We start from the raw sequence: 23,755 nt of genomic DNA on the forward strand, positions 1-23,755 counted from the left end.
TGGATTCCTGAAGCAGATCATTCGACCCATGCGGGCGCAGTAACTAGGCCGCGTCAGCACGCACGTTCCGTCGTGCGCAAGGGTCGAACCCACTGTACTTGAACGCACTACAGTACTCGTAGCCTAGTACTCGTTGGTACAATGTATGTGGGAGTAGATATATACGTGCCGTGGGCGGTTGGTTGATTGGCAGGTACACCCAAACAGGCGAGAAAGGCGCAGGCAAAGCGATGTGCCAGCAGCGAAATCCTCGCCAAGTCGCAGGCCGAACCCAAGTGGGCGCCACGTGCTTCAAAGTCGTCATTGGAAAGACACCTCTCGCGTGCAGTTTCCATGCCACGGGCCAAGGAAGAACGGCGCGCAACTTCAAGGTCGACCGCGTACTACTTCAGGAAAGGCCACGCCCTCCCAAGGTCCATGCACTCCAGTATGCATTGCCAGAGGTTTCTCGACCACGTCCCACCTTCCAGTCCCACGTGTCAAAAGATCCGTTTCGAGAGAGTATCCAATCCCAGCAACGCAAGCCTGTATTCCCTTATCCAAGACAATACTCACCTGCCTATCCAATGAAAACGTCGTACGAAAGTGCGCGGGTACTTGAATTCGCGAATGCTTGGGTCCGACGGCGGTGATCCCATCGCACGGACCGACTTTGGCTGGCCTCATGCGCAACGGAGCCATCTCGGGCATTCGAACGTGTTGGACGTACGATGACGCAGCGAGAGCCCGAGACGCCGATGCACAAGGCGCGATGCGACTTGCATCAGCGTCCCACCACCGATGAATAGGCGTGGAGTCGACAGCACCCGTCATCGTGGGTGGCTGACGAAATGTGGCAGCAAAGAAAAGAGGAAGTCCACGAGCGTTGAATCGGAATGAACCTGCTTCAGGGTAAATAAACTAGACGTGACGATGCAACTCCATGTACTAATGCTACAGCTTCTTCTTCTCAGCAGTCGCCGGCCTTGAGCCACTCGTCCGTCCACAGCACCGCCGGCCACGCATATTGCTGCGGCGAGAGGGGCTCGGTCTTGATCGAACTCGCCTCCTTGGCTTCGTCCTCGATGAGGTCCTGGAAGAGCGCATCGAGGAAGGACGCGGTCGACGTCGCCGAGCACGGCGAGAGGAGCACTGTCTTGGCGTCGACGTCGCCCATCGTTTGGCGGTAGTGGCGGCCGCAGAGCCCTTGCTTGCGCACGTGCGCCGAGCAGCCTTCGGTCGTGCAGCGCCGGCCGCCGCCGTGGGCGATGCACTTGTGGTCGTACGCGGCGTTGCGCGTGCAGCCGTCGACGGCGCACCGGCGGCGGTTGTCCTTGCCGCCGTGCTTGTAGCAGAAGCCGCGGATGCGCGCGTTCATGCAGCAGCCCTCAAACTGGCACGTCTTTTGGCCGCCGTGACGCACGCAGAGGTTGCGCGCGTGCACTTGGTTGGTGCACTCTTGCACGAGGCAGCGGGCGCGGCGGCGGTGGTACGCACACTTCCACGAGCCAGGGAGCACGGGGTTCTTGCAGTCGTTGAAGAAGCAGGTTGTCGTCGCGGTCGTCGAGGTCGAGGCCATACTTGTAGTGTGGTGGTAGAGGCTTGCTCGGTGGCGGTCCAATTCAGAAATGCTGCACGACATCTCGGAAAGCGGAAGAGTGGGACTGCCATCGTAGCCGGCACCTTGCGACGTGAACTCGTCCTATCATTTTTTTGCACCAAATAGATGTGGGCGTGGGACGCCAGCGCCTGCGTCATGGCCAGTTGTTTCGGCGCGAGATGCCGCCGCATACTACTGGCACCGTACACTGGTCCATCGTCCAAGTATCCGTCCAGTACCACCGCAAATGAGCAAGAAGAAGCATGGGATGGGATCGCAGCTGCGGCGATCCAGTGCTGCTGTGAAGGGATGGATTAAAGACGGTCTTATTCGACGTTGTGTTCCAGGATCTCGTCGTCGTCCTCGTCGTCGTCCATGTCGATGGCGGCGTTCGTGCTGTTGAGTTGCTGCGTCGCCTGCGCGCGGCGGTTGCTATAGCACACGCCTTAGGGTTCGGACGTCTATGTACGCAGCTGTACCTTGCAATGCGGACTTCCATTTCGACGTCGCGCTCGAGGTCGTGGAGACCATTAACCTTTTCGCGACAGCCTACGAGCAGCCATCGTACATGGATCACAAGTAGACGCAGCGTACCGCCAATGGGGCACGCGTTCTTTCGCTTGAGGTGGGCCGTGATACCAGCCTTCGAGTACGTGTGGCCGCAGCGCTTGCTATCGAGGACGAGACGTCAGTATACCTTGACGTAGCAACTTTGAAAACGGACTTGCGCATGGGCTCGACCATCTCCAACAGCGTGATCGGGCACGTGATGGTGTTGGCTGCCTCGGTCTCTTGCACGAGCACATCTACGTCGTCGTCGTCGCCTTCCTCTTCAATCTACAAGGAGAGGCGGCTTATGATGCTTGCTAGCGTAGGGGCTTGGTATACCCCGGCCGCACTGCAAAAGCGCTTGTAAAAGTCGTGCTGCGCGACTTGAGAGTCCGAGACGCGTGACGATGACACGTTCAGCGTCCCGCGGTACGTCGATGGAACGCGCCCTGACTGCAGCGCCGTGCTGAGGCCTTCGAGTTTTTTCTCGTAGGCGCTAATGCGCCCGTGGAGCTGGACAAAGTTGGTCGTGACGCCCTTCAGGACTTCGATCTGGTTGTCGTCGCCAATGTCCTTGACCGTCGCGACAAGGTTCTCCGTGGCCTTGGCGCCTTCGAGCACGCGTTTTAGGAGGTCCTGGCGCTGCTTCTTGGTGTTGGACACGCACATTTGGAGCGCGGCCGGAAGCGTCTCGTTGACCTCGGCGTTGACGATGGCCTCCCATTCCGCAGAGGACTTGGCGGCCACGGGAGCGGCCTCTTCCTCGCTGCCCGAGTCGTAGCGGGCCATATTACGAGGATCGTCCGAGTCCGAGTCGTCGACCATGGCCTTGCGCTTCCCTGACCGGCCTGCCATCGTGCTTGGCGCTGCTGGGTTGGTCCAATTTAACCGCGAAAAAATATACGTCCAATCAAATGCGGTTTCTGTCTGGATTATAGCGAATCAATACATTTTAAAAATGTAGCCAATCCATGAACGTCGCACGCGAAACACGCTGTTTGGTTTGTAGTTTTTTAACCAATCCAATGGCAGAAACCATCCAACACAGCTTTTGTCCCAAGCGTTTATCCCAAGCGAGTTGGGGACGGATTTTGCCCCAGCAAAGGACGGATGATGATCAACCAAGCATCATGCATGATGCAGTGGTTTCAACGATTCTACCTACATTAACAGCCGCGAGACTCGCAATAAGCCGTGGAACATGACGTGGTTCTGGACTTGATGAGTACAAGCCGCAAGATGGTCATGCGAACGCCACGTCGTTCAATTTGCTCACTTGAAACCAATGGGATTGGCCTTTGTCGCTGGTGGCTAGTGGCGTTCCGACGTGATGCGAATTGGTATCAGCTTACGTACCACGAATATGATTGGCAGTCAACTGGCTCCGTGGACTCCTATCTCTGTGGCAACTGCCCTCAATGATATCGTCACTCGTGAACGGACAGTTCTCGCTGAGTGCAGCAAATTGGAAAAAAGGCCACCATCCTACCGCAATTACACCCACTCATGTTGCGTCTAAAGCGTGCGTGCGCTAAATGTAGCAAGTCGAATGGCGGCAGCTCGGCTTCGAAACAACAAGAACTTGTTTCCAGCTGGATCATACGCAGAGACTCCTGGGCAGATTCCAGGAGCATGCTTGATGGTCCTGTATGAACGAGAGCTGCGGAGCCAGCGCGAAATGTTTGGACGCCACTCGACGCATGCGCATCTCTCACTTGTACCATTTCCAGACGGCACATCTCTACGGAGCCACCACGCGCATCAAATGCAGCACCCCTCGGCGACAGTACAGTTACGTCAGCCAGCGAGTTGATGCAGTCAGAAGCTAGTTGCCACCAGTGCGAGGTTCGCCTTGGCGTGTCGCAGTGGTAGCTCAGCTATCGAGGCTATCGCGCCACCACATAACATGACGCAGCCAAATCCCACGACCAAAGCCCCACCCACCGCTCTCGCTCTCAGTATAGCTTCCTTCTTGCACGCAAGCTGGACTGCGGCTCTCGAGAATTTGCCTCTCTTTTTCCAACGGGGTGATGGCATCCCAGTGGTTTCACACACGTCCATTGGAGTGGGTTTTTGGGTTTTTGGGATCAACCTCCTTTGTCGCGTCCGGTTTTTAAGTTGTCCGGATACGTTGAATTTCAATGACGACGATGACGACGCGCGTCTCGGCGCCGGGAAAGGTCTTGATCGCTGGCGGCTACTTGGTGCTGGAGCCGCAGTACGCTGGCGCCGTCCTCGCCGCAAGCTCTCGCTTCCACACGACTGTCGCGCTCGATGCGTCTGCGGCGCCGTCGCCGTCGCTGGCGGTGACTGTGCACAGCCCGCAGTTCCACCAAGTGCTGACCGGTGTCCTCTCGACCGACGCCTTTGAGCTCTCGTACGCGGCCGCTCTCGTCGCGCAGTGCATTATGGCTGCTTCTCTCCGTGTGTAGGCCGCAGAGTCCGGCCAACCTGTACGTCGAGAAGACGCTGCAAGTGTGCGCCAAAGCGCTGCAGGGCCTCCTTGGCCCGGCGTTCGGCGCCAAGCTCGCGTCGCTGGCGAAAACGCACTCGCTGCGCATTACGCTGGAGGATGACAATGATTTTTACTCGCAGAGCGCGCAGGTACAGGTTTGTGTTGCTGTTGCATTATTGACATGATCCGAATAGCTCCTCGAGCGCGGCCTGCCCGTGACGCGCGAGCACCTTGCCAAGCTCCCGGCCTTTCTTCCGTGCCCGTTGGACGCCTCTGGTACAACCCATCCTTTCGATGGCGCCTGCGCTTATAATGGCATTTGCTAGGGACGCCGGTCATTGCCAAAACGGGCATGGGCAGCTCCGCGGCGCTCATCACGTCGCTCGTCGGTGCCGTCTTGCGCTTCTTTGACGCAGTGACGCTTCCGACGGCGCAGTCGACGGCGGCGACACCCGGCGTCGACGTCGTGCACCACCTCGCGCAGATTGCGCACTCGATTGCCCAAGACAAGGTGCGTGCGGTCCTCTCAAGGCCCAAAGAAAATGGGAAAATATTAGATTGGCAGTGGCTTTGACGTCTCGGCCGCGGCGTACGGCAACCAGTGCTACAACCGCTTCACGCCCGACCGCGTTCAGGCGTTTGTGGCGCAAAAGAACCTGGCGGCGATCGCACCGGCAGACCTCGCCGCCTGCATCCAGTCGCGCTGGGACAACGTCGTCGTACGATTTTACATTTCCCTCTTGGTCAAGGCACTCAGCCGGCTCGGTGCTAGAAACCGTTTGGGCTGCCCCACAACATGCACATGATCATGGGCGACGTCAACGCCGGGTCGGCCACGGTCTCGATGGTCCGCCAGGTACGTTCTTAGTGGTAGTGTTGATCCAAGTAGTGTATGGTGCGCGTAGGTATTGGCGTGGAAGAAGGCCGACCCGACGGGCTCGCACGCACTCTGGGAAACGCTCAACACCAAGAATATGCTGATCGTCGCTCAGTTTGAAGCCCTCCCGAAGGTGGCCGACGACGTTTGGGCGCGCATCGCCGAGGCGCCGTCGACCTCGGTACTTTTCTCCCAACCCAAGGACCCACCATGAGTGTAAAATATCTAGTGGGCGCATGTGCACGCGGCGCTCGGAGCAGCCTTGCTTGCAATGCGCGCGACGTTCGAGGAGGTTCGCCACCTCTTGCGGTGCGGCGTTGAGCCTGCGACCTGTGTGTCTAATTCTTGAGCTAGGACGATGGGGTCTGCGGCGGGTGTCGCGATCGAGCCCGAGGAGCAAACCGCGTTGATTGATGCGACCATGCGCGTGCCTGGCGTGCTCTTTGGCGGCGTGCCCGGCGGTACACACGTCTGCACTTGCGAATGGGGTTGATGCATCGGCTGTTGCTGGTACTAGCTGGCGGCAATGACGCTATCTTTGCACTCGTGCTGCACCCGTCCGTGCTGCCGCGCGTGGAAACCTTCTGGTCGACATGGACTGCCACGCGGTACGACTCGCCTAATGGCGTGCCAAGCTCACGGTGACGCGTCTAGTGTCAGCGCGCTGCTTGTCGACGTGGCCAAGAGCGGTGTCCAAGGCGGGCTACTCGAAGAAGCCGTTGCGATCTAGTTCAAACGGCCACAGAAAAGCGCACGCCCCGCTGCGTGTCCATGCAAGCGGCACCTTGGTAATGCAACAAAGGCAACGAGGCGCAACGGGTGATCGTCGACCAATGTCTTGCAATCCTAATGTCGCACTGGTGACGTGCGACCGTCGTCGGCAAAGCAACGGACACGGCCCATCGCATGGGTGCCGACGCGACGGCATAAAATAGCACGACGAGCGTCCGCGGATGCGGGTGCACGCCGCGTCATGGTTTGGTCATGACGCGCCCACGCGTGAACGTTTGAAAGGATTGTCTCGAGCAAGTGTAGTTGTTGAGCCAGCACAGCATTTGAGAGATAGATGCATCCAAGACCAGCCACGCCAACGATCCACCAGCTTCGATCGTCCGAATCCAACTGGCCCGTGGCTATGCAGCCTAGGGCTAGGGCTTCCGTAGGGGTAGGGTTCACAGGGATCGGAATTGACGAAGAAAGCCACTAGCTCTATTAGAATACCCATAGCGCCTGTATTGCAACAGCACAGGCGCTGTTGGAGACAGCATGCATCGGACCATGTACTGCCCTGTGGCCGGCGCCTCTGGATCCGCAGCTGCTGCACGCTTGGCTCTCTTCCACTGCACTGAACCCTCTCAGAAAACGCTGGGCAAGAGAGCGTTTTATTCTGTCGACGAGTGCGAAAAGATGGGAGGAGCTTTGTCCCGCGCATTCGAAGGCTCCCAACCTCCTCCCTTCATTTGGTTTCCCGCCCGGTTGGACACGACCGGAAATCCTGCAAATGCCGCCCATATGCCGAGAATATGATTGCGTTTCGAAGGAAAGCGTCCTTGTCATGCACCATGGCCTTGATAGCGTGGGCGACGGCTTGACACCTGACACGAGATGCGTGTATGTATGTCTGAGGTGTGGGTGGGTTCAGGCTGGAGACGAAACTGGACAGAGCGCGACTTGCCGCATATCAGATTTAGTTATGTCGTCACTTGAATTTGACGTGAAGGATCCCCAGGTGCTCGCTCACGCCAAAGTTGATGATGGCAGTGAGCCTCCTACCTGGCCACATCACGGAAGTTCGTTCGACTTGAAGCCGCACGAGTGAAATCTTCCTCTGTGCCCGGACCCGCACAGTCGCGCTGGGTATGTAAAACCTCTGCTGGGGCGTTCGTTTACAGGTGCGATGTGCAGCTCCAACGTCATGGGTCAGTAGCAAGTTCAGCAATGTTAGACTCCGTTGTTGAAGTGAGTCTTTTCAGATAGAAGTTACTAGTACACTGAACTGGTTTTGGGGTGGGCTTTCGACTCAAAGCGTGTTGAGCTAGACGGCAGCAGCGGCGTGTTGAAGGCGAGGCATATGGATGGCGCGAGCCGGGACGAGGCGGTTACGAAGCCAGGCGTCTTGGCGCAGGGCGTTCAGCATTTGGAAGAGGCACATCGCTGGGGTACACAGCAGCAAGTGGTGGAGATGCAGCTTGGTCAAGAACGCGGCGCGGGTGGCGGCCGCTTCGGGCATCACGACGGGCGCCTCGGGACGGAAAACGCGGTCGTTTCGGGTGAGCCAGACAGGGTGCAGCACACAGGCTCGTAAGATCGGCCACATCATGTCGACCGCGCGCCAGCGGTAGCGTTGGGCCGTCACCAGCGGTTCAAAAGAGAGACTCCGTGGAGTGGTTGCTGAAAAATGACATGTTATCAAGCAGAAAAGCTTTTCTGATTCAGAAGATGAGCTTGAGAGTGCAAGCAGGAAATTTATTTACTTGAAGTCATTCGATAACGAGATGGTGAGGACTCACAAGACGAGTGATTTCTGATGAACATGGGCGTTGAAACCTCGTGCGACGAGCATTCTCATTATAAAAGGCAGTAATCATGGCCAAGGGCGTTATTTTATTTCCTTGACCACGCTCTTCCACGATGAGGGAGGGCATCCTGTGTCACTTGACGCGCATTGCCAAGGGTCCGTAATGGTGGTTTAAGACCTTGTTTCGTCAGCGGAACAGAGACTCTTGCTACTGGGCAGACGAATACCACTCGCTCTTAATCGAAACGATTGTCCTCGAGATGCCCAAACGTGCTTTGTTATCGCTGACGTTACTAGTAATACGCTGCCACATAGATACACATGGTTCTCGAGCCCTAAATTGGAGAGCTTTGACGGAAAAAGATCCGCAAACGACATCTACATTGGATTGCTAACGTCTAGTTTCCCGCGACTCATGTAGGCTTGTTTGGTGCCCATGCAGAAACGACAACCTCCAAGGGCTTGAAGGACATGTAAAGCGCAGTAAAGTAGTCTGGTGCAAAGGCTCAATCCAAGCAGCCTCTACTAGATGAAGCGAGCAGCCAGACGCGTTGCATTTTACTGTTCAACGAAACTATAGTAAGGGGCTCAATGGACCTTCCCTGGAGCAAGGGCATGTGTCCTTGCCCACACGCTATGTTGGCCATACACAGAAGCTCGAGGTTTTATGTAGGGGCTCGTCGTATTCGCTTCACAAAACATAAATCATTTCCACGCGCACAGACCATTTCGTAGCAAACATATAGGCAGGGGCACTGGTACTACACAAGACGTGCCAAGTTGTGGGCCCTGCACCATGGATACAGTGAGCATACAGCATCGTTGGCGCAGGGCTGCTGTCTGCGGCGCCCTGCGGCCATGGACGCCGCAATCCCAACGAACGCGAATGTGCTCTGTACCACACTACTACTTCGTGGCGGACCGCTGATTGGCTACACGTGTTGCTTCGAACGTCACCCATGGCATTTGGCAAGTTCCTCAGCAACCAAAATGGGCCCGAAGGCGACAACAACGTGGCTCTGCATCGCGGCGGCAATGGCACTACTCGCTTACTTGGTGGACCCGTCGGCAACCCGCGAATGGCTACTATCGTCGACACTGCCCCACAAGCCCGTCACCGTCTACGCGAACGGCAAGTCCATAAACGGCGTCGCAGTGGCGCTCACACCGGCGCTCGTCCCGTCGGGCGACGCGCTCGCAGCATATCTCTCGACACTTGTCGAGGTCGAAGGCCTCGCCAACCATGCGACACCAGTGGTGGCCGACCGCGTGTACACGGGCAATGGCTACCTCGTTACCTCGTACGACGACATTGCCGCCGAGGACCGTCTCTACCTCGTGGCGCCAGGACTGCTCTTTGTATGGCCGTTTGTAAAACCCGGCCACCGCGTGTACATCGAGTCGACGCAGAGCCCGACGGACGCGCCGCTGATCCTCGAATCGTGGACTGAGTCTCCGCGCGTCTTTCACGTGCACCATTTTTTCTCCGAAGCCGACGCCGACGTTCTCATTCAGCAGGTGCTCGCCAAAGATGACGCGGACGATGTGGCCGAGCACGAAAAGCTGCGACCATCGACAGTTGGCTCGTCGGCCGAAGGCGTGCGCCGGTCAACGCGCCGGACGAGCGAGAACGCGTTCGACTCGACGTCTCCGGCGGCGATCGCCTTTCGGAAGCGGTCGTTCGACTTGCTGCGTGCCGGGAAATACGACCCCGAGATGTGCGACGGCGTCCAGATCCTACGCTATGGCCCCAAGCAGGCGTACGTGCCGCACACCGACTACTTTTCCAAGGCGCCCAACGACGCGTGGAACCCGAATCCGCACTCAGGGGGGACCAACCGGTGCGCCTTTCTCACTTTGCACTATTTTGAGCCGCGTCAAATGTAGATTTGCGACCATCTTTCTCTACCTCTCCAACGTCACGCGGGGCGGCCAGACCGTCTTTCCCAACGCAGAGATGCCCGAGGGTTTTGCCCATCCACAAGCGGAGACGCACGGAATTGAAACCCTCGCGTCGTCGCTTTTCGAGGCTGGGTCCTGGGAGCACGACATGACGCTCAAGTGCCACTCGCAGTACGTCAGTTTCTGCACCGCGTCCTCTCAAGTCGTCCATAGACTGGCTTCGTACCCCCGAAAGGCCCATGCAATCCTCTTCTACAGCCAAAAACCCAACGGCGAGCTTGACCCGGCTTCGTTCCACGGAGGGTGCCCCGTCCTTGACGGCACCAAGTGGTAATACGTACGCCGCGACAAAACTAAACGACGGCATGTAGGGGCGCCAACCTCTGGGTCTGGAACAAGAAGCGACACGTGGCGCCGCGCCCGCGCATTTCGGTTCGGTTCGAAAACCCCACGGACGCGCCAGTCGACTTGTACTGGCGGTCCAAGCTCATGAAGACGCTGGGTCCGCGCCAACACCATGTCTACAACACGCATGCCACGCATGTCTGGGTACGCCTTGGCGCCATCTTCTTGCTTGACACTGCTGGTTGTAGACGATCAAGGACAGCGTCACGGGCGCCGTCTTGCTCGAGACCGTCATTGACGACGCGGCCGACCAAGTTGTCGCTCTCTAAGAAGTTTGACACGCTTGCGTTTTGTCCGCTTGGTCTTGTTGAACCTTTGCAGAGATAATGGGTAAGTGACCGCGGTGAGATTCAACGACCATACGGGTGGGGCGCCTTGAGGTGCCTTGGTGACGACGAGGACGAGGTGCTATCCTACTTGCTGTATGATCGCCCTAATTACATGCTAAACATATCCAGGCCGGCCTCTTCTTCTAACGCGACGGGTTTTGGCTCCTTGCAGGTGGGTCGTGCGCGCTCGGCTTGGACGGCGTGCCACTGCGCGGCGGCCTCGTCGGCGCGCCATCCAAAGTAGATGACGATCGCAGACAAGTTGTCTTTGCTTTGGGCCGCGTACGCACGCTTGACGATGGCATCGGCGGCGCGCTTGGGGTGGCCAAAGTGCTCGAGACCAATGTCCACGACGTCTTGGTTGCTCAAGACGTCCCAGATCCCGTCGCACGCAAGCACGAGAAATGTGTCGCGCGGCTCGATGCTCACGACGCGGACTTCCGGGTCGGCGCACACAATGTTGGACGGTACTTTGAGTGCTCGGTCGCCAAACGACCGCGATACCGAGAGGTACGTAGTTCGCTCCCGGCTGCTTAAAGACACGCCGGCGCCGGCCGCAGAGCAGACGCGCGAGATGCCTTGAACGGTTCCGACGTAGCCGCCCGCACGCTTGATCCGCGCCGCTTCGTCTGGTCGACTCGGTTTGTGGTCTTGGGTGAGCGCCAAGGCCTTGCCGTCGCGACAGAGGACGGCGCGGCAGTCACCGACGTTGGCCAAAACAAGGCGAAGACACTCGTGTCGGAACCCTGCAAACCACGCGACGAGGCCCGTGCTGCCGTCGTCGAGCTGCTTCCGGAGGAGCTCAGCGTCCGAGAAGAGGAAGCCCTCGATCATTGCCTTCTGGAAGAGCTCTTTCTCAAAGCACTGAGAATATACGCGCTCGACCTTGGCTGCGCGCTCGACTTGCGCGCGCTCGGCGAGCTCGAGCGCCGACCGGCCATCGGCGAGCGTCTGGAGCACATCTTGGTACACGGACGGCATCAAGCTGATCTCGTACATGTCCATCTTCTTGTTGGACTCAAGGAGCTCTTCCAGTTGTTCTTGCTGGTACTGCAAGACCTCCGTCTTGCGCTTCAACTCCTTCAGCCGGTCCGCATGCTTCCCACTAAGCAGTTCCTTGATCTGCGTCTCGGGCAACCCGCGCTGGCGCATGCTGGCCGACACGTTTTTCAAGAGGTTGCGCATGACAAAGTCGGCCGACGCGGACCCGCTGTGACCGTCAAAGATCGCAAACGCAGGTCCTGGTAGCATGTCGAGCATGTGTGCGACGCGGTCTTCGTTCGTTGGCTTGGCGCCTTGCCACGACTCGGACGCATGTAGGAGGTCGTTTGAAATGCTCAAGTCGGCGGCTCCCGGGCGCAGTCGCTTCTCCATCTGCGCCAGCGTCTCGTCGCCGTCGTCTTGTGACTTCTCCTCGGGTTCATCGTCGTCATCGTTGCCACCTTCGTCTTCGGCGTCGTCCGAGGCCGTCGCGAACCATTCGTCTTCGCGCTTCTTGCCCTTCTGATGCTGCTGCTGTCGTCGCCGCTTCCTCGTCGCCGGGCGCTGCGGTGACCGCGATCGTGACCGGCTTCGGCGCGGCGCCCGCTCGTACGGGTGTCGTCGGTGCGCATGTGATCGTTTGTGACGATGGACATGGCCGTTCTCGCCGCTTCGCCCACGCTTGCGGTCGCCATGCTGCGCTTCCGAGATGAAGGTACATGCGTCGAGGTCGGTCTGGCGAAGATCGGTCTCCGCGGCCGGCGGCCGATCCGAGCACTTGGACGCCATTTGGCAAATGAGCTCTCGTTTCAGGTCGCTTTTTATCCGGATTCCGAATTATCCGGACGAATCATAGTTTTATTGCTGGTTCGTGCAACTCTACAAACTTGCACTGGCACTTTGTATGGACGCGCTTCAACGATGCAAAAAAATACACGCAGCGGGTTTTCCATGGTTTTATTTCACACTAATTTCGCTCTTCTTCGGCCGACAGACCAACCGGGTTGGCCAGCCACCCGTCGCCGACGTCGCCAGCGTCGACGTCCGAGGGCGTCCTTGTCCGAGCTGGCCCGCGATATGGGCTACGCAAGGCCAAGCGTCCTACGCGCTCTCTATCGGTAGGCTACTGCTCATGAGGGTGCCGGTAGCATGGCCAGTTGGATGCTCGTTCGGTTGCACCGAAGAGCGATTACACATCTGAGTCGGAAGGCGCGTTGTGGATGCAAGAGTAGCAGCCGATAGACGGCAGGCTCGATGGAGAGATGGTCGCAGGGTGGAGATGGACCGCCAATCTCGACGTTCCACGAATCAATGTATGCGTGCTCTCGAGCAACTCAGTCAAACGGGCTGCGAGCAGCAACATGTCGTGTTTGTGCTGGTGTCTACAGCGCTCACATCTTTTCCACAAAGAGACCTGTCTCGCTCGACACCTTGACTGCGTCGCCGGCTTCAATGTTGCCCGGCACTTGGATCGTACTGCCGTTGGTCAAAGTCGCCTCCTTGTTGTCCACGCCAAGCGTGACGATCGACTGTGCATACATAAGTAAGTGCGTCACGACCATGCGACGGATTGCACGTAGTACCTCGACGTTGAGCGTAACAAAGTCGGGCATGGTGAGCCAAAGCGGGACGCCCTCGACAATCTGCAGCGCCACGGTCATGCCTTCGTTCAAGACAATCATCTGCTTGTCGTTGAGGAGCTCCGTCGACACTTCAATCTAAAGCAGCGAGCGAGGTGAGCGGCGCCGCCAGCGATGCACGCGCACCTGCTCAAAGGTCTCGGGCTGCATGAGCACGAGCTTGCTGCCGTCTTGGTACAAGAACTGGAACGGCTGGTCCTTCGTGAGCGGCGCCTTCTTGACGCTCTCGGAGGACCGGAAGCGGCGGTTGATCTTGGTGCCCGTCACAATGTCGCGGAGCTCCGCCTGCATGTAGGCAACACCCTTGCCCGGCTTGACCGACTGGCTCTTCACGACGCGGTACAGCTTGCCTTCGATCTCGACAGCGACGCCCGGGCGCACCTGGTTGCCGCTGATGTGGCTGTGGCGCGTCAGCGGCCGCGCCAGCGTCAAGCACGCGCGACGAAACATGTTGGTTTTTGACCATCGGTGCACTTTCCGGTGGCGCCGGATAAACCACCGGAATTACCCAGGAGGTTTGCCCCAATGTCCCAAGAACGCGTGAGAGCTCGAGCTTGTCGTGCGGTGCGAGTGGAGCGACCAATCGATCGATCTACCCTCGCGATGACCGTCCCGACACAACGCATGCACATGTAGTGGCATAGTACGCTGTTTGCTTGACGTTGCTGCCGAGCATCTCGACAAGGTGCAGGGTTGTCGCTGCAGTTGAGACTAACCGGTTCTGCCCACAATATTTTGCCCATATCCCACGTGGGACATTTGGGACAAATGCCCCGTCGACGTTGCGTGTTTGTAGTCACGTGCAAACTGGATCGGAATTGCCATGCATCTCTTTGGCTTTGGTCGACGGTCCTCGACGCCGCCGGAGCCCGAGGACGCGCGCATGGCGGCGCTTCGGAGCCTTGCGACGAGCGCAGTGGCTGCAGACGAGGCGCACGCATACGCCGAGGCGCTCGAGCTCTACACGCGTCTCATCCAGCGCATGCTGGAGTTGCTGCCAGGTATTTAGGCCTTGTCGATGGATAAAGTTGTTCCATCCCTCGTCGTAGGCGTACCCGACCAAGGCAGCTGGAAGAAGAAGATCGAGGGCTACATCACAAGAGCCGAGCAGGTCAAGGCCCTAGCAGTGCCGCCGCCGCCGACCACGTCCAGCCTCGTTGCGCAGAATGACCCGTACGCGCACATGATTCTCGACGAGGTGCTGGACAAGTCACCCGGCGTGCACTGGGACGACATTGCAGGACTGAGCTTCGCCAAGCAGACGCTTCAAGTGCTACATTCTCTGACGTATCAAGTTGTGGGGCTCAGGCGACCCTAGGAAGCAATTGTGTTGCCGACGCTTCGACCCGATCTTTTTACAGGTGACGAGCACACGCTACTACTACCGACAGCTCATGCCCCGCACCTAGGTCTTTGCAGTCCACCCAAAGGCGCGCTGCTCTTTGGCCCGCCGGGGACTGGTTCGTAGGACTTGACACTATGTCATCGCTAGCATCGTACCACTACTAGGCAAGACAATGCTGGCCAAGGCGATTGCGACCGAGGCCAAGGCGACGTTCTTCTCGTACCGGGCTTTTTCTACCTCAATATGTATACCTTTGGGATTAGCATCACGGCATCGACGCTCACGTCCAAGTGGATGGGCGAAGGTGAGAAGCTCGTGCGCGCGCTCTTCGAGATGGCGCGCGAGTTGCAGCCGTCCGTCATCTTTATGGACGAAATCGATGCGGTGCTCTCGGCCCGCGCCGGCGCCAGCGAACACGAAGCCAGTCGCCGCCTCAAGAATCAAGTTGATACATTGCCGCATGGCGGTGTCTCACACACGAGTAGTTTCTCGTGCAAATGGACGGGGTTGCCTCCAGGAGCGCCGACCGCGTGCTCGTTCTTGGCGCTACGAACCTTCCATTCGAGCTCGACGAGGCGCTGCTGCGCCGGCTGGAAAAACGTATTTACGGTAGTCGACGTATCGCAACGAGTGGGATGGCGCACAGCCACTGTCTAGTGCCCCTCCCGGACGCAGTGGCGCGACAAGCTCTTTTACTACACGCCCTCAAGCCGCACAGCTGCACGCTGACACCGCGCGACATTGCACGCATTGTGCGCGAGACGAGCGGGTGAGTGCATATTCCTTTCGTACGCTCATGTACCTTGTGCAATCGCGGTGCAGGTTCTCGGGCAGCGACGTGCGGCAGCTCTGCAAGGAGGCAGCGATGGGCCCCCTGCGCAGTGTCGGCGCGCGCCTCGCCCACATCTCCAAAGACGAGCTCAGACCGATAGCGATGAGCGACTTTACAGCTGCCCTTAGCCGCGTGCGGCCTAGTGTGTCGGAAGCCACGCTCGGTCGTTTCGACGCTTGGAACGACGCCCATGGCGCTAGCTCGTGACGCAACAAGATGTGTTTGGATTACGAATCGCTCCGTTGGTTGGTCACCTCTTGCCGCAGTCGCTGGGGCAGCGATGCTGGCTGCAGTGCGACGCGATCGAGCTTGGCTTTGGCACGGCGAAAGGCCGACATCACTTTTGGCGCTGTCGACTTGGCCACTGCATTGTTCGACTGCTGGTTGCTACAACTATGAGGGAAGAGCGTGTCGTTTTTGTACACGCGGAAGGGCTCGATGGGCAGTCCCACGAGCTTGGCGCCGCGCTTGTGCTGCACATGGTCGCGGTACGTGGCGAGTAGCGTCCGCTGCAGATGCCGAGCATGTGCGCTCCGCGTCTTCTCCGTGTAAATCGTGTAATAGTCGGCGAGGCACGCGTCGCGGCTGGGCACGGGCGCGGGGCGGCGCCGGCGGTCGGCGTGCATGCGGGCGAGGCGCTGAATCCGCACCGCGGGCGCCATGCGGCTGCTGCGATGCCAGCCCAGCTGCCGCTTGAGCTCGAGGTACGCGACGCGGGTCGTGAGCCCCCGCCATGCGGCTTGGATCCGTGCAACGAGGCAGTTCTCGCGCGCCAAGACGCGCCGCGCGACCTCTTTGACGTTGGCCTCGACGCGGTAGAGCGGTGGCCGGTTGCCCGTCCGGCGCACAAACTCGCGGTAGTCGGTGGAAAAGACTGCGAGCTCGGCGGCGTTTTCATACCAAAAGATCCGGCCCATGTTGGGCTGGTTGGTCGTTGCAAACGCATACACTGACTTGTGTGTGTTCTACTCGCACACTCATGGAGGCGAAGGACAAGGTCGATAGCGTACGAGGATGACGGCAATGCATTGCTCGACGCGGTATCGGGTCCGTGCCTCGACGCCTCGGATCCGCCGTTGGATGCAGGCGGCGGCGCGAAAGATCTTGCGCTCGTACTCGAGCTTGGCCTGGCGCCGCGCCTTGGCCTCCTTTCGCCCGAGGTACCCGCGCGCGACGCGCTACATGCCATTAGCTTGGATCGCGATCGCATGATACGAGCAAGTACCTGAATGTGGATGGCCGCGGGCTCGCGCTGCTTTTCGTGGCCGTCGTCGAGCAGCGTCTTGTGCTCGATCTCGGCGGCCAAACTGGCGACGCCCGGGCGCAGAAAGATCGTGCGCCCGCAGCCGACACACGGTACGAGCCGCTCGTAGTCGCCGATGCGGTGCAGATCGTTGCGGATGCCTTGGATTTGGGCGACGTCGATAAAGTTGAGACTGTTGCACTGCCCGCACGTCAAGTACGGCGTCGCATACGCCGACAAGAGAAGACGGTCCAGGAACGCGAGGATGGTCTCGGCATCGGTCATGACGAAACGCACCACAGAACCAAACTAAAAGAATTGCTTTTCCGAGGATCGAACCGCCGCCATGAGCGCCTCGGGGCCTTGGTGACGATGGCGCCAACGACTTGACACGTCAAAATGATGTAATAGTTCATTGGTACCGGTACAAGCGTCCGGGTATATGTACCGTACGAGGTCAAAATACCCAGGAGAGGACGAAGACGACGGCCGGCCTGTCCTTTCTCTGGCTTACGTAAGCATTCGCGAGGCCACACTTGCTGGTATGCGAGCATGGGGATGACCAAGAAGGTCGTGATCATGTCACTCTCAGCCCACTGCGGCGCTCCCAATGTTGCACTTGCTTCGTCGGTTGCGTTGTTACAGTCGGCGGAGATCCCGATCTTTATGCAGTCGCACGTGGCAAGCTGCCCAAACGTTCCTTTCTCGCACCGGCGGCGCTCAACCGACGACGACGTTGGCAACTCGTTGATTCTCTGGACATTTCGACACTCCTTTGCGACCGATGCTCGACCGCCTCGACAGTGGCCCGCTACTCGCGGTCGCCTCGTTCGTGCAGGAGCCAGCGCAGGTGGCCGCGCTCTTGCACGCATGTCCGACGCTGAGCCCGAGTCTCGTGTGCCTGCGCGAGCTTGCGACGATGTTGCCGCCCAGCGACGTCTGGCCGGACTTGTGCTTGCGCAAGTCGGGACTGCCGACGTCAGTGCTGGCGCCTCTCTTGCATGGCAGCATCGGGCTCTATCGCAGCGTCAAAGTCTACGACCTCGGACTGACGGATATGGTGGCGGCGGCCGCGCTACCGAGCACGCGGATACTCGTGTACGATACTGCTGCCCCTAGCAACTACCATCTCGTGGCGCTGCAGACGTTCGCGAATCACCTCACGTCCAGCTACTTGAATCTCCAGAGCTTTTCACCCACTAAAGTCGTCGCGGCCGCGGCAGCGCTCCGCCAGTGCCATAACCTCACGCACTTCAAGCTCGCGTGGACATCGCCAACGAACGCTGTGCCCGTGCTTGCAGCACTTCCGAAGCTCACCCGCTTCACACTCGGGTATACGCATTTGCTGCACCAACCCATGCGCCTGACAACAGCGGACGAAGTGCAGCTGGCGACGTGGGTGACGGCGCAAAGCGCTCAAGAGCTCGAGATTGCTGGTGTAGCACCGACGTCTGGCGTCTTTCCCACGGCGTTGCAGCTCGCACACAGCCTCGAGGCGCTTCTCGTCACGAACGCGCCAGAAATGTGCGTCGTCCTCTTGAACGGCGCGCCTCTGCCGCGAGGCCTACGTCGGCTTGAGCTCCACTGCACGGGGCTCAAGGCCGCCGACATGCCCAACCTCAGTCTCGCTTTGGACGGCGCCCCCCAGCTCCAGACACTCCGTCTCTCCAACAACTACCTTGGCGTTATGGGGATGCGACTGCTCGCGCCGCGCCTCGAACGCCTCTGTAGCCTGACGCACCTGATGCTGGCCTCGACGTTTCTGATGGATGAAGGCTGCCACTGGGTTGCCGCCAGCCTCCGCCACATGCCGCGTCTGCGGTGCCTCGACGTCTCGATGAACTTTATCGGCAACGCGGGGGCGACCGCGCTCGCGAGTGGCCTCCCAAATACGCTGACGCACTTGACGCTCAAGCTCAACCGACTCGGCGACGACGGCCTCGACGCGCTGGTCCGTGCTGGCATCCACTCGCTCACGCAGCTCGACGTGTCCAACACGCTCGTGACGACGGCGGGCGCGCAAAAGATCGTGCGTGCGCTGCCTGGCTCGCGCCTCCGCGTCAACCTCAGCCGCGTCGACATGACGATTGCGGACGTGGCCCTGTGCCAGCGCCAGGCGGGCGCGATCGGCGTGGCGGGCCGCGTGACGCTAGCACCCAAAGACCGCCCGTAGCTTACTTATGTAGTAATAGCAGCCCATGACACGGAAAGGCCAGATTGCAGTTGGGTGGTTTTAGACGTGCGTGCTGGACATCAAAGATCTGGCTCGCGATCTTGCAGAAGTCGAAGCGACGCATAATCATCTCGGATGGCGCTGTTCTACGACTACTTGGTGGACCTGCCCGCCAACACGCGGCAGCTCTGCTCGGCGTGGAGCGAGAGCGAGTCCATCTTGGCCGTCGCGCTCGACAACCGCGAGGTTCATTTTTTCAGCGATGAGGTACGCTGTCCATGATGAGCAATGGGCTTAGCCTCGTAACGCAGGGCGAGAAACTCCAAGTGCCCGTCCATTCGCGCAAGGCCGACATCATGTCGATCGCGTGGCAGCCGCGGGGCACGGCCCTCGCCGTCGCATGGGGCGACGGTACGTCACTGTCGCTTGCCTATAAGCGCCTATGCTCGGCTATACTAGGCATGGTGTCGCTCTGGATTCCCAAGGAGAATGCAGCGCGCGAAGTCAACTCGCCGCACACGACCCGCCTCACACTGCTCAAATGGGCGCCGTACGGCAACCGCCTCGTCACGGGCGATGAGAACGGGATCCTCGCCGTCTGGAAGGTCGACGCGCGCAGCCAAATGATGCTCGCGACGCAGTACACGCGCCAAGGCAGCTTGACGCAGTGCGTCTTTTGTGTGTCGCCGCAAAAGCGCGAGAAGGAGGCCAAAGGGTAGATACATATATACATGTGGTGCTCTTGGTGACGCTCTTGCTAGCGACGTGTCCTTCTCCGCGACAGCAGCGTGCCCGTCCTTCTTCTTCGGCGGCGACATTGGCTCGGTGCACTACGCCGACGACTTGGGGCACATCTCGGACGTCCAAACGCTCAGCCACGCGATCGACTGCATGATGTTTTACGAAGAAAAGCACCGGTGCGGTCTCCATCATTTTTATCGAGGTATCAAGTTGAGCTAGACTCGTGGTGATTACGCGCACGTCGCAACTCGTGCAGCTCCAGATCGCCTCGGATGGCACGGTCAAGCCCGTCATGAAGGGCAAGCTTAGCGTGTCGGCCGATACGGGGCTCAAGGAGGCCATTTGGGCCGGCCCCGGTACCCACGAGTACACTATCCGAGTTTGCTGTTTACGCAAGGACTAGGTCTCTTGGCGACGGCATCCAACGAGCAAGTGATTCGCTTTTGCGATCTCCAAAAAGAGGAAAACTTTGTTCTGAGTCTCGCAAGCGCGGGCTTGCCGTCGACGGACCGTGTGAGCGCACTCGACTTTAACCCGCGCAAGCGCATTCTCGCGGCCGGCACGAACGAAGGCAAAGTGGTCTTTTGGCGCTGCAACGGCCCAAAGGTCACGCAGTGGGCACTCCTCGCGCACGCCGACATGCGGCAGCCGGTGGTCAAGCTCGGGTGGAGTCCGCTCTCGTCGTACATTTACGGCCACGCCCCTGTCGCCGGTGTCAGCATCTTCCACGAAGCCATTATGAACCGGTGCGTGAGCGGCGACACGGCCGTGATCCAGACACGACCAATGGCACTCTCGATTGAAAAGTTCTCGAATGGCACCGTGCTCCAAGCATCCTTAGACGCGTCGATTCGCATCAAGGGCCTCGCCCACGACGGCAACATGATCCTGGTCTGGAACGGCTCGAAAGCCGAGGTGTTTGAGCTCCAGAACGACCTGGAAGGCAAGCGGGCAGGCACGTTCAAGAGCAATGCGAGTGCGATGCAGCTGCGCGGCGACGCCGTCTACTTGACGCATGGCAACCACGTGCATGTGACCAACGCCAGCGGTACGATCAAGAACAAGCTGAGCTTCACCGAGGCCGAGGGCAAGCCGATGCTGCTCCACGTCAACAACAAGTTTCTCGCCGTCGGTACCGACACAGGACTCATTCGCGTCTTTGACCTCTCGCTGCGCGAGCCCAAGGCATTTGGCAGCATGGGCAACATCATGGTACGTCGTGCTCGAGTGCTCATTTCTTATCGGTGAGATATGTAGAAAGGCCTTTCGGGCGTGAGTGAAAAGTCTATGCTGCACTCGCTGAGCGTCAACTGTGACGGTACGCGCGTCGCCTTCCTCGTCGACGCGGTCGAGGGCACGTTACGTGTTCGCATTCCGCACACCAAAGTGTACCTCTTCAATACGGACCTCAACGTGTTTCAGTCGTACGACTGCGGACCAGTGCGGTACCCAGTCGCCCACTTTTGGGACCCGCAGGAGCCGCGGCTCGTGGCGTGCGAAACCTTCCACGTACTCGACTCGATGACACGTCAACAGGATTGAAAATTCATTTACGTAGGCCAAACACGACGAGCAGAGTAGCGCCAAGTCGAGTGGCGCGAGGGACGACGTCGCGCCGCCCAAGAGCGACGGTGAGAGCAGCGCGGATGTGACGCGCCTCGCGTCCTCGGCCGAGAAGGAGATTCTGATCCTCTTTGCGTCCAACGAGCGCGGTCTCTTGATGCAAGACAACTTTGACCTGGACGCCAAGTACTCGGCGCTGCTCGGCATGCACGTCCCCCGTCTCTACTTGAGTTCCAACCAGGATGGCCGCGAGGCAAAAGACGGCGATGGGCCCGTCGCGCTGCTGCGGTCCAAGATCATGCGCGATTTCGTCGGCCTCGACCGAGTCGACGAGCCAACGCGCCAAGCGCTCATCGACTTTTCGTACTTTATGACGATCGGCAACATGGACGAAGCGTACCGGTCCGTCAAGCTCATCCAGAACACGTCTGTGTGGGAAAACATGGCGCACATGTGCGTCAAGACCAAGCGCCTCGACGTCGCGCAAGTGTGCCTCGGCCACATGGGTCATGCGCGCGGGGCGGCGGCGGTCGATGCAGCCGCCCGCCCAACGGCGCCGGTGGAAGTGCCTATTGCCATGGTGGCCATCCAGCTTGGGCTCCTTGACGACGCGGCGCGGCTTTACAAGGAGTCGAACCGGTTCGATTTGCTCAACAAGCTGTATCAAGCCGCGGGGTTTTGGTCGAAAGCAATTGAAGTTGCGACCAAGCGCGACCGCATCCATCTCAAGAGCACGCACTTTGCGTATGCCAAGCACCTCGAGGACGAAGGCAACCTCAAGGACGCGATGCGGCACTTTGAGCTTGCGGGCACGGCCGCCAAAGACATTCCGCGGATGCTGTTTGGCCTCGGGAAGCTCGAGATGCTCGACACATATGCGAGCAAGACGGACGACCCGGCGCTCCTCCTCTGGTGGGCGCAGTACCAAGAGTCCAACCACGAATTCGACGCCGCTGCGGTCTGCTATCGCCGCGCAAAGGACTATCTCTCGCTCGTGCGCGTGCTGTGCTTCAAGAAGGACTTTGACGCGGCCGGTCAAGTCGTCGCCAACACCAACAACCGCGCGGCCGCGTACCACTTGGCGCGCCAATTCGAGGCCCACGACGACGTCGGCAAGGCGATTCAGTTTTACGCGCTCAGCGGCAGCTACGGCCACGCGATCCGGCTCAGCCGCGAACACAACCTCGACGGCGACCTCATGCAGTACGCGCTATTGAGCAAGCCGGGTCCGATGCTCGAATGTGCCCAGTACTTTGAAGCCAAAGGCGAGCACGAAAAGGCTGTCGCGTTGTACCACAAGGGCGGCTATGTGGCCAAGGCGCTCGAGCTCTGCTTCCAAGCGTCGCTCTTTGACGAGCTGCACACGATCGCGGACGAGCTCGGCGCCGCGACCGGCACGTCGCCGGCGATTTTAAGCAAGTGCGCCGACTTCTTTGCCCAGAACGGACAGCACGCCAAGGCCGTGCCGCTACTCATTTTGGCGCAGCGCGTGCCGGACGCACTCGACATGTGCGTGGCCCACAAGGTCAAGATCACCGAGGAGATGGCCGAGAAGCTCACACCGCCGAAGCCCGACGACGACCCGGCCGGCACAAAGCGCCGAAACGAGCTGTTGATGAAGATCGCCAAATGCTGCAAGCACCAAGGCTCGTACCACTTAGCGACCAAGAAGTATACGCAAGCTGGCGCCAAACTCAAAGCGATGAAGTGTCTCCTCAAGTCGGGCGACACGGAGAAGGTCATCTTCTTCGCCAACGTCTCGCGCAACAATGACATTTATGTGCTCGCAGCCAACTACCTCCAGACGCTCAATTGGGCGAAGGACTCGGACTTGGCCAAAAACATTGTGGGCTTCTACACCAAAGCCAAAGCGTTCGAGGCGCTGACGGGCTTTTACGAAGCCAACGCCAACGTCGAGATTGACGACGCCAAGGACTACACAAAAGCCCAAACGTACCTCGCGGAAGCTGCCAAAGTGCTTGCCAAAGCCACGAGCGCTGGCAAGGACAAGCGACTTGCCCAGCTGGAGCGCCGTGGGCAACTCATGGCGGCGTTCGCCGATGCGCAGAGCGCGGCCAAGGCGGACCCGACCGAGATGGTGCGCCTCGTCCACGCACTGCTGGAAGAGCCGGACGTCGACTCGGCCGTCCGACTCGGCGACGCATTTGGGCTCCTGGTGCAACAGGCGTACGCGAGCGGCGACAAGGACCAGGTCGCCGAGCTATTGGATGCGATGCGCAGCCGCAACATTCCGCTCAAGGGGTATGTGTCGAGCAAGATCCTCAACGACGTGCCGCTTCCGACCAAGAGCCGCCCGGAAGCCAAGGACGACGACGGCGGCAAGAACGACGACGAAGAACTCGACGAAGACATTGCGGACGAAGCCGACGCGAGTCCCCGCCGAAAGTAACTCGACTGTGAATATTATGCAACTCCACAACTTCGTTGGCGTGTGGCGGGCATCGGTCTGAACGGGTTGGTCGACTTGGTTTGCTCCTTGGCTCACACCAGGGTGTCAGGAGCATGGTTTAGAGCTGCTAGGGCTAGGTATTTCGCTGACGAAACGGCGCCTAAGGACAATCTGGCCGCAGTTGGTCTGGTAGCAGTGAAGACAAGGGTCAAT

At 59.3% G+C, this 23,755-nt stretch overlaps 10 protein-coding genes across 11 annotated transcripts; 5 read left to right on the forward strand and 5 right to left on the reverse strand.

The window, feature by feature from the left end:
* Positions 1-848: 848 nt before the first annotated feature.
* Positions 849-1,599, reverse strand: SDRG_02505 (hypothetical protein). The gene has a single exon (XM_008608098.1). The coding sequence runs from the start codon at positions 1,556-1,558 to the stop codon at positions 950-952; it is 609 nt and encodes a 202-aa protein (XP_008606320.1). The 5' UTR covers positions 1,559-1,599; the 3' UTR covers positions 849-949.
* Positions 1,600-1,729: 130 nt separating this feature from the next.
* Positions 1,730-3,048, reverse strand: SDRG_02506 (hypothetical protein). Its single transcript, XM_008608099.1, has 6 exons — positions 2,468-3,048; positions 2,304-2,416; positions 2,174-2,250; positions 2,059-2,128; positions 1,819-2,011; positions 1,730-1,774 (listed from the first exon to the last, which is right to left on the reverse strand). Exons 1-5 carry the CDS (start codon positions 2,981-2,983, stop codon positions 1,906-1,908), a joined length of 882 nt encoding a protein of 293 aa, XP_008606321.1. The 5' UTR covers positions 2,984-3,048; the 3' UTR covers positions 1,730-1,774; positions 1,819-1,905.
* A 1,215-nt stretch (positions 3,049-4,263) lies between these two features.
* SDRG_02507 (hypothetical protein) lies at positions 4,264-6,366 on the forward strand. Its single transcript, XM_008608100.1, has 11 exons — positions 4,264-4,505; positions 4,561-4,732; positions 4,778-4,859; positions 4,910-5,094; positions 5,141-5,302; positions 5,356-5,439; positions 5,489-5,641; positions 5,690-5,769; positions 5,815-5,921; positions 5,978-6,068; positions 6,115-6,366. The coding sequence occupies exons 1-11, from the start codon at positions 4,270-4,272 to the stop codon at positions 6,188-6,190; spliced, it is 1,428 nt and encodes a 475-aa protein (XP_008606322.1). The 5' UTR covers positions 4,264-4,269; the 3' UTR covers positions 6,191-6,366.
* Positions 6,367-8,949: 2,583 nt separating this feature from the next.
* SDRG_02508 lies at positions 8,950-10,748 on the forward strand. 2 transcript variants are annotated; one of them, XM_008608102.1, is made up of 5 exons: positions 8,950-9,819; positions 9,866-10,051; positions 10,094-10,207; positions 10,252-10,429; positions 10,474-10,748. In XM_008608102.1, exons 1-5 carry the CDS (start codon positions 8,969-8,971, stop codon positions 10,552-10,554), a joined length of 1,410 nt encoding a protein of 469 aa, XP_008606324.1. In that variant the 5' UTR covers positions 8,950-8,968; the 3' UTR covers positions 10,555-10,748. The 2 variants fall into 2 exon arrangements, with proteins under 2 accessions (XP_008606324.1, XP_008606323.1); XM_008608101.1 differs by having other exon boundaries at positions 8,969-9,819; positions 10,094-10,210; positions 10,474-10,631.
* Positions 10,723-12,384, reverse strand: SDRG_02509 (hypothetical protein; the record flags this gene model as incomplete). Its single annotated transcript, XM_008608103.1, has 1 exon — positions 10,723-12,384. One exon carries the CDS (start codon positions 12,382-12,384, stop codon positions 10,723-10,725), a length of 1,662 nt encoding a protein of 553 aa, XP_008606325.1.
* Positions 12,385-12,838: 454 nt separating this feature from the next.
* Positions 12,839-13,685, reverse strand: SDRG_02510 (hypothetical protein; the record flags this gene model as incomplete). Its single annotated transcript, XM_008608104.1, has 3 exons — positions 12,839-13,124; positions 13,179-13,313; positions 13,362-13,685. 3 exons carry the CDS (start codon positions 13,683-13,685, stop codon positions 12,987-12,989), a joined length of 597 nt encoding a protein of 198 aa, XP_008606326.1. The 3' UTR covers positions 12,839-12,986.
* Positions 13,686-14,042: 357 nt separating this feature from the next.
* Positions 14,043-15,650, forward strand: SDRG_02511 (adenosinetriphosphatase). The gene is made up of 9 exons (XM_008608105.1): positions 14,043-14,236; positions 14,285-14,505; positions 14,554-14,596; positions 14,645-14,695; positions 14,745-14,799; positions 14,844-15,024; positions 15,066-15,189; positions 15,238-15,349; positions 15,403-15,650. Exons 1-9 carry the CDS (start codon positions 14,059-14,061, stop codon positions 15,617-15,619), a joined length of 1,182 nt encoding a protein of 393 aa, XP_008606327.1. The 5' UTR covers positions 14,043-14,058; the 3' UTR covers positions 15,620-15,650.
* Positions 15,640-16,940, reverse strand: SDRG_02512 (hypothetical protein; the record flags this gene model as incomplete). Its single annotated transcript, XM_008608106.1, has 3 exons — positions 15,640-16,377; positions 16,423-16,590; positions 16,638-16,940. The coding sequence occupies 3 exons, from the start codon at positions 16,938-16,940 to the stop codon at positions 15,640-15,642; spliced, it is 1,209 nt and encodes a 402-aa protein (XP_008606328.1).
* A 425-nt stretch (positions 16,941-17,365) lies between these two features.
* Positions 17,366-18,885, forward strand: SDRG_02513 (hypothetical protein). The gene has a single exon (XM_008608107.1). The coding sequence runs from the start codon at positions 17,440-17,442 to the stop codon at positions 18,826-18,828; it is 1,389 nt and encodes a 462-aa protein (XP_008606329.1). The 5' UTR covers positions 17,366-17,439; the 3' UTR covers positions 18,829-18,885.
* A 36-nt stretch (positions 18,886-18,921) lies between these two features.
* SDRG_02514 (hypothetical protein) lies at positions 18,922-23,572 on the forward strand. The gene is made up of 8 exons (XM_008608108.1): positions 18,922-19,095; positions 19,140-19,239; positions 19,288-19,543; positions 19,590-19,745; positions 19,789-19,925; positions 19,973-20,781; positions 20,827-21,078; positions 21,128-23,572. Exons 1-8 carry the CDS (start codon positions 18,964-18,966, stop codon positions 23,540-23,542), a joined length of 4,257 nt encoding a protein of 1,418 aa, XP_008606330.1. The 5' UTR covers positions 18,922-18,963; the 3' UTR covers positions 23,543-23,572.
* The last annotated feature ends 183 nt before the right edge of the window (positions 23,573-23,755 follow it).

This window comes from Saprolegnia diclina (assembly GCF_000281045.1).
Source record: "Saprolegnia diclina VS20 unplaced genomic scaffold supercont1.6, whole genome shotgun sequence".
Classification (NCBI taxonomy): domain Eukaryota; phylum Oomycota; class Saprolegniomycetes; order Saprolegniales; family Saprolegniaceae; genus Saprolegnia; species Saprolegnia diclina.

Excerpts from the sequence above, each read along its gene's own strand:
- SDRG_02505 (XM_008608098.1), bottom strand. The coding sequence starts at position 1,558 with ATGGCCTCGACCTCGACGACCGCGACGACAACCTGCTTCTTCAACGAC.
- SDRG_02506 (XM_008608099.1), bottom strand. The coding sequence starts at position 2,983 with ATGGCAGGCCGGTCAGGGAAGCGCAAGGCCATGGTCGACGACTCGGAC. Across the intron at positions 2,417-2,467 it reads GCTTTTGCAGTGCGGCCGGG|ATTGAAGAGGAAGGCGACGA; the intron begins GTATACCAAGCC and ends CTCTCCTTGTAG. Across the intron at positions 2,251-2,303 it reads ATGGTCGAGCCCATGCGCAA|CAAGCGCTGCGGCCACACGT; the intron begins GTCCGTTTTCAA and ends CGTCCTCGATAG.
- SDRG_02507 (XM_008608100.1), top strand. The coding sequence starts at position 4,270 with ATGACGACGATGACGACGCGCGTCTCGGCGCCGGGAAAGGTCTTGATC. Across the intron at positions 4,733-4,777 it reads TTTACTCGCAGAGCGCGCAG|CTCCTCGAGCGCGGCCTGCC; the intron begins GTACAGGTTTGT and ends TGATCCGAATAG. Across the intron at positions 6,069-6,114 it reads TCGACATGGACTGCCACGCG|TGTCAGCGCGCTGCTTGTCG; the intron begins GTACGACTCGCC and ends TGACGCGTCTAG.
- SDRG_02508 (XM_008608101.1), top strand. The coding sequence starts at position 8,969 with ATGGGCCCGAAGGCGACAACAACGTGGCTCTGCATCGCGGCGGCAATG. Across the intron at positions 9,820-9,865 it reads CACTCAGGGGGGACCAACCG|ATTTGCGACCATCTTTCTCT; the intron begins GTGCGCCTTTCT and ends CGTCAAATGTAG. Across the intron at positions 10,430-10,473 it reads CGCATGCCACGCATGTCTGG|ACGATCAAGGACAGCGTCAC; the intron begins GTACGCCTTGGC and ends TGCTGGTTGTAG.
- SDRG_02511 (XM_008608105.1), top strand. The coding sequence starts at position 14,059 with ATGCATCTCTTTGGCTTTGGTCGACGGTCCTCGACGCCGCCGGAGCCC. Across the intron at positions 14,597-14,644 it reads TCGACCCGATCTTTTTACAG|GTCTTTGCAGTCCACCCAAA; the intron begins GTGACGAGCACA and ends CCCCGCACCTAG. Across the intron at positions 15,350-15,402 it reads ATTGTGCGCGAGACGAGCGG|GTTCTCGGGCAGCGACGTGC; the intron begins GTGAGTGCATAT and ends ATCGCGGTGCAG.
- SDRG_02513 (XM_008608107.1), top strand. The coding sequence starts at position 17,440 with ATGCTCGACCGCCTCGACAGTGGCCCGCTACTCGCGGTCGCCTCGTTC.
- SDRG_02514 (XM_008608108.1), top strand. The coding sequence starts at position 18,964 with ATGGCGCTGTTCTACGACTACTTGGTGGACCTGCCCGCCAACACGCGG. Across the intron at positions 19,240-19,287 it reads CGCCGTCGCATGGGGCGACG|GCATGGTGTCGCTCTGGATT; the intron begins GTACGTCACTGT and ends CGGCTATACTAG. Across the intron at positions 20,782-20,826 it reads GCAGCATGGGCAACATCATG|AAAGGCCTTTCGGGCGTGAG; the intron begins GTACGTCGTGCT and ends TGAGATATGTAG.